This window comes from Emydura macquarii, unplaced genomic scaffold (assembly GCF_026122565.2).
Source record: "Emydura macquarii macquarii isolate MOO-44397 ecotype Brisbane River unplaced genomic scaffold, CSIRO-AGI_Emac_v2 contig_1551, whole genome shotgun sequence".
Lineage (NCBI taxonomy): Eukaryota > Metazoa > Chordata > Testudines > Chelidae > Emydura > Emydura macquarii.
In genome coordinates, this window is record NW_027131688.1 from 8,112,842 (window position 1) to 8,122,653 (window position 9,812).

General features: G+C 50.0%; 1 protein-coding gene across 2 annotated transcripts in view; it reads right to left on the reverse strand.

Annotated features, from left to right (window-relative positions):
- TXNDC16 (thioredoxin domain containing 16) overlaps positions 1 to 9,131 on the reverse strand; it is a 60,295-nt gene extending 51,164 nt beyond the window's left edge. The window contains exons 1-2 of one of the 2 annotated variants that reach the window (XM_067554769.1): positions 8,788 to 9,131; positions 555 to 758 (exon numbers count right to left, since the gene is read on the reverse strand). In XM_067554769.1, the coding sequence (XP_067410870.1) occupies positions 555 to 723 (169 nt within the window). In that variant the 5' untranslated portion in view covers positions 724 to 758; positions 8,788 to 9,131. Of the gene's footprint in view, positions 1 to 554; positions 759 to 874; positions 980 to 8,787 lie in introns of those variants that run through there. The other variant, XM_067554770.1, reaches the window with a different exon arrangement.
- Between the last annotated feature and the right edge of the window lie 681 nt (positions 9,132 to 9,812).

Here is a 9,812-nt window from a genome sequence, read left to right on the forward strand (position 1 = left end):
TCGTGGCATAAGCTACTAGTCAACACAGATATGAGGATGACAAACAGGCTTTATTTGCCTCAGTTTCCCGTTTTATACAGGGGGTAATGGTATTTCCTCTTCCTCCAAGGAGGCACTTTTGGAGAGAAATACAACCCCCTTTCTGCAAGCTAATCCACACTCACTCCTTACATTCACACAGAGGGCCGATGAAGTCAATGGGGGTCTGAAAAGGAGACAGGGATCTGCCCATGAAGATCAACCTGCTGGATGGGAGCCTCCAACGGGACCAAAAATAGGAAAGAGCTCAGCTCCTGACATTTCTATGTTCATTGGGAATATTCAATGGGGTTGGTAAATTCCTGCTGTAAGAGATTAAATTTGATCTGTTCTTTCAAACTATTTAGGGTTTCAAGATTTCCAAGAAGTGGGACCATCTGATTTCACCATTACCAAAGAGGTCTTTTCAACAGCTACGTCATTCTCTCTCACAATCATGTGACACTTTCCCTTTGATCTGCTTATTTCTCCTGCAAAGCAAGGATAATGAAAATGCATACGTTTAAAATACATACCATCTTGACTAAAATAAACTAAGGATGCTCGTCCCGGCTCCAAGCTACTGAAATACTCTTGGGAGCTCAGCTCCAGCAGTGTATTTGCATTTCTTGCCATAGACATGTAATAAGTACATAACAGCAGGAAAGAGAAACAAGAAACCCATCCGCTCATTTGGGGGCGCATGATTTCATCAGTTAAGGTCACTGCAGAAGCTTCCCCTGAAAAATAAATAAACATGTGTCTGCTGTTTACATAGATTTCCAGATCTGTGACTGTAATTTACAAATGTGACAAGACTAATAAACACCCATGATTAAAATCCAAGTTTATCTACCTGTAAAAATAGCAGATGAATTCAGTTACAGCAATGCTAATGTCGATTATGATGCAGGCCATTCCTGTTTCTTATTAATTATATTTGCAACTGCAAAACCCTCAGTAGTTCTGGTTTGGGCTGCTGTTTTGTTTCTTGTATTTATTTTTGTTGAGCTGGTTAAAGAAAGTCAAGTACCCAGAAATGAAAACAGAGCCGACCTACACACAGTTCTTTCAATAAACAAAATGCCCCTCGAGTTTTTGTTAGTAATTGATTAGGATTAAACTAGCTTCACACACTCTCCTGATCACGACTTGCATGAACAAAGGGCTTTCAAAAAGGAAAAGCCTGATTATCCACTTCTTCACTCCGCCAGTTTCATAGCGTGAAATCAGTGCAATGCAATGGCCAGCCAAGCCTACTCTGCACAAATTGGTTAAGAGAGCAAACACTTCAGACGTTTATTGCATTTTTTCACAGAAGGGGAAATTCACACCCTCTTCTCTTGGATGCAGAGCTGGAGTAGGGATCTCTATGAAACTTTGGGAGCTGGATCTAGCCTTCAACTTTTTTCTGCGGGATGTAGGGCAGCTCTGCAGTTGCAATTGCCATCCCTGGACTGGCACAGGGACCAGAGCTCCTGCAGCAGGATCTGTGTAACCAGCAGCAGTTCTCCGTCTCCTCCCCTCAATGTTACTTGATGAGGAGTGAGCACAGAGCCCTCAGAATCCCAATGGGTGCCCTCTCCCTGGCTGCCCAATCCCCATAGAGTCGAAACCACTGCAATTTGGCTCTGGTGGGAAGCCTTCCACAGATCCTTGGCCTTTGGGTGAGCTCAACCCAGCAAAAGTCATGCATCCAGTTCACCAATCTCACAAAGCTAAGGAGTGCTGTTCTTCTGTCCAAAACCAACACAAATAATAAAGCACCTTGACAAGAGTATTACAAAATAGAAAATGTCACCATCTTTGATTCTCCTGTGTAATATGTTTGTTTGCAGTATATAATTCAGCCACTAGATGTCACTGTTTGCACTATAGAGTTCCAAACCAGGTGTGGTAGCTGGCAAACAAGGGAGACAAAGCTGGGATTCAAGCTGTATAGAAAGAAGCCCATTTGTTTTGCACTATAGTTGTGATTTCTTTGCTCAACACCTCCTGTTTCAGACAGACCATGAAACCATATATTGTGACATCTTGTGTTTCCAGCTAACTGAGGATTGCTCATCATTTTTGCTGACAGAGACACTTTTAAGACACCATAACTTTAACCCCTCTCTGAATTTCACCAAACTTTCCAAACATTCTAATTCCAGGGGGCTCAGTTTCTTTTTGGAGAAGCTGGGGTGTGAGGGGAGGGGTAGAGGGAAGTATTTTAAAAAAATCAGATTTACAGGGGGAACTTAAGTTCAGCTTTACCTGTGGGGCAGCTCCTGCTGCTTTGGAATGAAAGGGGGCCTAGAAGTACATAGGAGTAAGAATGAATAGGGAAATAGACAAACCGGGCCAGATTCTCCATGGTCTTGCACCTTGTGGTGTCATCATTTACACCTGTGCAAGATGAGTGTATTATTATTTAATTCCCACAGCTCCTACAAGCTCCAGTCATGGACCAGAGCCCCATTGCGCTAGGTGTTGAACAAACAACTATATACTGCTCCCCTGTAATCGGGCAGCATTTCACATCCACTCTGCAGTAGCATCAATCAGGGTGCAAGGCCTTGGAAAATCAACCCCCACTGCTAATGCAACAACTAATTAGATTCCAAGCCTGGTCCACATTCAGGAAGATCCCTAACTCAGTCGTTAGTGCCCAGCATTCAAGGTAGCAGCATCACTGCTGATTCCTTAATTACAGTATCATAGAAGATAAGGGTTGGAAGGACCTCAGGAGGTCAACTAGTCCAGCCCCCTGCTCAAAGCAGGGCCAACCCCAGCTAAATCATTAACATAGTTTGACTTCATGCAGGGTTGTTGTAGCAGCCTCGGTCCCAGGAGGTGATCAGAGAGACAAGGCGGGTGAGGCAATATCTTTTATTGGACCAACTTCTGTTGGTGAGACAAGCTTCCAAGCCACGCTGAGCTCTTTGGACTTTCCAGCCTCCCAGTGACATGCGAGGTGGAGCAGATTGTTTAGCATAGGTAGTTAGCACTTATTGCAATGGACCAGTCAAGGTAGCCTGGCCCGTTAACACCTCTGCAGTCAGAGGAGGGGGTTAGTGGGTTACAGATGGTGCTAATAAGCCATAAATGCAGTGTTCTAGAACAGAAGTCATTCCCTTGAAGGTGATTAGCACTCTCACCTTGTCTCTATAATTTGCTTTCTGCACCAATTGCTGAGTCAGAGCTATTCCCCAACAGAACCGGAGCCATCGGGTGCACTTCTGAAATGCAGGTAGATAAACTGGATGGCCAGCTACAAACCAAGAGTGGAGAAATGCTTCAAAGGCAGGGGGGGTGGGTTCTAACCTTGTAATTAGGTAACTAAGAAGAGGACTTTGTACAGAAGACGTAGAAAGGAAGTGGGGTTACTTCTGTAAGGCGGCTGGAATCAGTTATTTCCTCTCTTCCCTCCCCTTCATACGGATGCAAATTTGGTTTCCTGTAAGGGTGAGCAGAGAGCAGTCACCCACAGCAAGGCACCAAGGCAAGATGAGAGCAAACACGGAAAGCCCCTGAGACGTGTCTGACCGCACTCGGCTAATGGCCTGGCCAGGGATGGGTTTTGTTTGGGGGATTTAAAAAAAAAATCCCTTTTCCCTGCAGGTTTAATAGGGGACTTGCATCCTGGGAAGAACATCGTGCGCTGACAGTGGAAGTTCCGGTACTGACGGGGCTCAAGTTCCACGTCAGCTAATCCTGCACTACTGCTTCGATTGTTGCTACCCACTGTGGTGTCGCAGTGGCACCCAACAGACAACCAAAACATTTCTAACGTCGACACAACCAGCCTATTTCCAATGAGTGCAGAGCTTGTGGCCAGGACTCGGTTACTCTGACCAGTGCCTGTAGAAAAGCATGGCTTGGATTAGAGGACTGAGATATTGCTAAAGGCTATTATTATAGGGGCGCTGGAAGCGCCAGCTATTGGTTGCCTGACCTATCCCTTTACGAGGTCCTGTTTTCTGTGGCTTATAACTTTCCCAGACTTTAGCGATTTGGGCTGAAGTTTTCCAAGATGGGCATCTGCCTCAAGGCTGAATTTTGCTTTGGAAAACTTTAACCAAAATGGATCTGCCACTTCCGAGAACAAAGCTGGGGGGGACCATGTCATTTTGCCCCTGTTAAAAGATTTCAGCGACCTTTTCTTTTGGGAAGCTCCGGCTCTCCCTTGATGTGAAGCAGGGCTCAGCATGTGGTCAAGGCACGTGATCTTTGTTTTCGGGGATGCGCCTTTTGTCAGCCTCCTGAAAATCTGTCTTAACAGGGCCAAGTTATAAACCTGAGAAGAATCCCGGTGCAGAGATGCTCAGTAAAGATTCACTAGAGCTTAGCGATGAAACTCCCCGAAGACTCTGCAAAACCGAGCATGCTGCAGCCCAATGCGGAGCAGGACTTTCCCCCGCAACTGCAGCTCTGGGGCTGCTGAAAGCCGTGCCAGATCTGAGTCCTGGAAGGGAGGGCAGGCAGCCTGTGTCTCCTGCTCTCTCAATGACCCCATGCTGGGCGCAGGTGTGTGGAGGAGGGAGCTGCCTGATACATACGCAATGGGACAGAGACTAGAGCCGGGCCTGCAGAGCGGGAAGTAGAGTGGGACAAAGACCTCAGGTAGGAGACAAGGATTGGAGGCCTATGGGGGGAGAGAGGGAAACTGATACTCATAATTGAGTTAGGGCAGGACCGGGAGTCAAAGGGGAGACAGACCAGCTGGGCAAGGAGAGTCAGACTGGGAACCAGGGAGGGAAATGGAAGGTGGCGGCTGGGAGCCAAAGGGTGGGCAGGGACAGTACACTCAGACGAGGAGTTTGGGGGGGGACTGGGACTATGAACCAGTGGGAAAGGGAGAAGGGAGACAGGTCTGAGGAGGAGCTGGGCTGTGGGAGGAAGATTGGGGCTGGCTGGGCAAAGAGACTGGGGCAAAGGGAGCCACTGAGATGGGATGAATCTGGACAGAGATGCTGGGACCGGGAGCCGGAGGGATGTGGAGTGTGTGTGTGGAGGATAACTGGGGGCTAGGGTGGGGACAGAGACAAATCAGAGGGTGGAGCTGGGACTGGCTGGGCCAGGAAAGTGGAAGTAAGAGTGGAGGGAGATTGAGAATGGGATGGGGAGTCCAGAAGGGTGGGTCTACGACAGGAACAGAGCAGAAGGGGTCAAGCTTGGGGGGAGCATGCCCCCTAAAGAACACCTCCTTCCAGCACCTGGAAAAGAAGATTCCTGAGTCTCATCATTCCTCTGCTGTCAGCAAAAATCTGAGAACCTCACTGGCAAAGTATTCCATCCCCATTAGTGCTGATCCATGCAGAGGATGACAACCTACTACTGCTGTCGGTGGCTCCTTTAGTACTGGTAGGCAGTCATTAAGGATAAGTGTAAAGAACAATTAAGCATCTTTCTACAACAGATGGCTGAAGCAATGGAGCCACCGCTCAAAAGACAGGCCACCTGCAAGACTTGTCAGGAATCCTCTGAGTGATGTGGGTGGAGAGGTTTGAATGCAAATGCAGAGGGGTGGGGTATTGTTGGAGGGAGCTCTGCTCCTTCGCGCTCTCTCTCTCTCTCTCTCTCACACACACACACACACACACACACACACACACACACACACACACACACACACACACACACACACACACCGAGAAGGCTGCAAGGGAGCCTCGGAGACAGAGAGGCACTTGTGTGTGAACCTAGGAGAAAGCGACGCGCGAGAGAGAGACTTGGGGGTAAAGTACTGGCTAGAAAGAGGCTTGGGATTGTAAGGAAAGAAACTGTCCCCAGCTGCTCGATTCCTGGTGTGTTCAGAGAAGCGGGACTTTATACATTCTTGTGAATAAAGAGGACTGCATCACAGAAATACCTGACTCCGTCACCATGTCTCCTCCTGACCGAAATAGCCCACAAGACCCAAAAGATTGACTATCCACTTGGGTCAAAAGGGATAATTAATTATATGTCAGGAGAGCATATTTATAGCTATGATTCTGTTCCTGTCTGCCTTCTGTCCTGCAGAATAGGTCCAGGTACTATATATTATGTTTTACCTTGTGGCTAACACCAATAGTTGTACGGTGCTGATTTCAATGGAGCTCGTGCACGTATATGTAAGGCTGGAATCGAGCCCTTAGTATTTATTCCAAATGGCCCCATGTTCATAAAGCTGAAGGAAAAGGCTTCCAGGCCCAGCCCCAACTTTGGCTGTGATTTATTTAGTAAATGTGGTCAAGATTTTCAAAAGGGACTGGTTTGGGAGGGGCAGTGGCAGATTGCCCGTACCCAGGGGACCCCGCAGGAGCACCGGAACCTGTGTAGAAGTTGGGGGACCACCGGAACGGTGGCACCACCCCCTGCTCCGCCTCTTCCCAGGCCTGCTCCTCCTCTTCGGGCCAGGCCAGAAGCCAGAACCGGGCTCTGGTAAGAGCCACCCGGGGCGCCCTGGATCCTCCACCTGTGCTGGGCGGGGGGCTGGAGTGCCTGAGAGCAATCCCCGGCCCATGTTTCCACCCCCCAAGGCACATCACCCAGGGCAGGTGGAGGGTCCGGGGTTCCACACAGCGGCCCAGGCTCCCTGGGTGGCTCTTACCATGGCTTTGGCCCCGGCTTTTGGCCTGGCCCGGGGGCAGGGCCTCAAGGGAAAGGGGAGGAGGACAGGGGAAGGGTCCCATGGCGGGGCAGGCAAAGGCCCACATCAGCTCCCCCCTCCAGGGAGAGGCTGGCACTGCTCGCTCAGGCTGCACTTCATGGCCGGGGAACTGATCACCTGATCCACATGCTCCAACTGAGATCGGAGCCCCACGGTGCTAGGTGCTGTACATAGTAAAAGACCATTCCTGTCCCCAGGGACTTACAAAACAAAGGGTGGGCAGGGGAACACGCAGAGGTGAAATAACTTCCCCAAGGTCAGTGACAGAGCCAGGATTAGAGCCCAGCTCTCTGACGTCTAGTCCAATGCTCTGTCCTTGAAAGCACACTGCCTCCGGAGCTCTTCACTGGCTGGTTTTTGGCTGCAATGCATGCTTCTTAAAATGCTATGATTATTTGTACATAGCATTTATTAATGTTTCATCTGCTTTGAGACAGGGAACACAAGCACTCTGATCAGTGGATTGGCTGTGTAATTTCATTGTGGTGTCTCTAATTATTGTATCCCTTTTACAGATATTCAGCTCCTCCTCATGCGAGCCGTCCCATTACAGTCAACACCACAATGGAGCAGAAGGTAATATTATCTCACCTAAACTGTACCCAAAGGAATAAATCATTGATGCTTTGGCCAGCAATTGAACTTGCATGCTGCTCATGTGAGGAGTGGGAGTCATGAGACAACGTTGTCACAGTAAATGAAGTTTGATAACAGAAAGGCAGACCGGGTACACACACTCATTCTGACTGAGCAAGGCACCTCCCAGTTCAGATCAGAAAACTAAGCCCCAAAGAGCGTCCCATCCAACTTCAGATAGGATGGGGGGAGGGACTAATCAACAGGGAGGAGCTAAAGGAGGAAAGATATAACCCACTTGAGTGAGATTTATGAGGTTATTCAGCAAGGGCTGATGCAGAATTGTTTGTGTTTGTTTAATAGATAGATAGATAAATATACAAAAGTCATTGCTGGTTTATTGCTTCTATCACCCAACTAACTGGTTGTGTCCCAAGACAGAAGAGTTTAGAGGACAGTGCATGGGGTGAGAACGCTCCAAGTTCGAATCTTGGCTCTGCCACTGACCCACAGCATAGCCTTAAGCATGTCCCTTCATCTCCCTGCCTCAGTTTCCCCATCTGTAAAATGAGGATAGCACTCATTTGTCTCCCTCATGGGGTGTTGTGAGGATATGTGTATCCAGTCCTTTGACTATACTGCTCCTGATTTTCCCCTGCCTTGTACAATGACCACACTGGGTGTGAAATGCTACCCAGTCAGAAGAATGGCACAATGCATGGATGTGCTTTACACCTACTGTAAGGCCCTGGTGAATCAGGCCCATACAACACTCTATAAGGGTTACACAACATTGTTATTACTATTAGCCCCATACACTAGGGCTCTACATTGAATCTTTTTCCAGGAACCTGTGTGTTCCATCGCTTACAGATTTTAAATCAATGGAAAAGCAACAATACACACACATGGAATTAGAAGATATACAGAACCAGATGCCTGGCTGTGCACCAGCTGCTTTGATCATTTCTGGGGTGCACATCACCTGCACTTCTCCCTTTGTATAGGGGAAATCCTAGAGGGCATCATCCTATCCTCTGTTACCAACCCCACTGCAAATGACTAGAATTGTTTAAAACTTCACCCCCAGTGCTGTTGGCAGCTCCCTGGTAGCTGGGACAAAGGAAATAGCCCTCAGGACACTTTCACTTTCAGGTTCTCATGCACGTCTCAAGTCAGCACCGTGCTGCATGGTTTGGGTGGTAAACGCTGCAGGGGCCAGTGTTGCTGCCCAGTCTGGTTACAGTCAAGTGCAAAACCCCTGTTCACTGATGCATGTTGTTGGATGGAAATATTTCTGTGCCGGGTCAGGGAATCAAGCTAGCTTGTCTACAGGTTGCCTCTGGCTGCTTGGTGCTCCCCTCTTGCAGCTTGTCTGGCCTGGTCTTAGGGACCCTGCTTTGAGCAGGGGGTTGGACTAGATGACCTCGTGAGGTCCCTTCCGACCCTGATCTTCTCTGATTCTATGACCGTCCCGCTGGAGTCTGCAGAAAACCCCCTGCTGTGAACAGATCAAATGGGGCACATGCTGGGATGGCCTTTGGGGCCTCACTCACCTGGCAGGTGCTAACCCGTTTCACACACCGCTTTTTTTTGCCCCGAGGCCAGGGGCGTGAAGCTCTCCATCCGGCCCTCTTCTGAGACCAGTGGGAGGGGACCACATCAGCCCGGCACTACCTCCTCTCCGATGTGTCTCTTGGCCTGCGGGGTGCCAGCTCCACGGGATGCCTGGATCACAGGTTACCAGATACTGAGCCCAGGCTGCCGTGGGTCCTGCTCCATCGGGAGGGTTACAAGACACAGGGCCACGTTAAATCTTACCCTGCTGGGGCTCTAGGAGCTGCCCCTAGAGCAAGGGGGATCGCTCTCTGTGTGCTAATCCTAGAGCAAGGGGGATCGCTCTCTGGGTGCTAATCCTAGAGCAAGGGGGATCGCTCTCTGGGTGCTAATCCTATAGCAAGGGGGATCTCTCTCTGGGTGCTAATCCTATAGCAAGGGGGATCTCTCTCTGGGTGCTAATCCTATAGCAAGGGGGATCTCTCTCTGGGTGCTAATCCTATAGCAAGGGGGATCTCTCTCTGGGTGCTAATCCTAGAGCAAGGGGGATCTCTCTCTGGGTGCTAATCCTAGAGCAAGGGGGATCTCTCTCTCTCTCTGGGTGCTAATCCTATAGCAAGGGGAATCTCTCTCTCTCTCTGAGCTGCCCCTATAGCAAGGGGGCTCCCTGAGTTCCCCTAGAGCGATCTGCTCTGAGCTAAACTCGCTCTATTGCAGTGGAGCATCTGAGCTGCCCCTATCCACAGAGGGACGGCAGCTACCTCTACGGCGACGGGCACCTCTGCGCTGCCTCCCCGTAGCCCTGGGAGAGAAAGACACCCCCCCCCGGCACGCGCTGCCCCTCTCCCCAGCTCGCGCCCACCCACCCGGGCAGGCCTCTGGCGGATCAGCTGACTCCGGTCCGGTCCCAGCCCGTGCGGGCGGGGGGCTGGGCTGCGCGCGCGGCGAGGGAAGGAGGAGGCCGGGGGAGCGCGCGCCGGCGGCGAACAAAGTGAGCGGGCGGGGGAAGGGGGGGGGGAAGAAA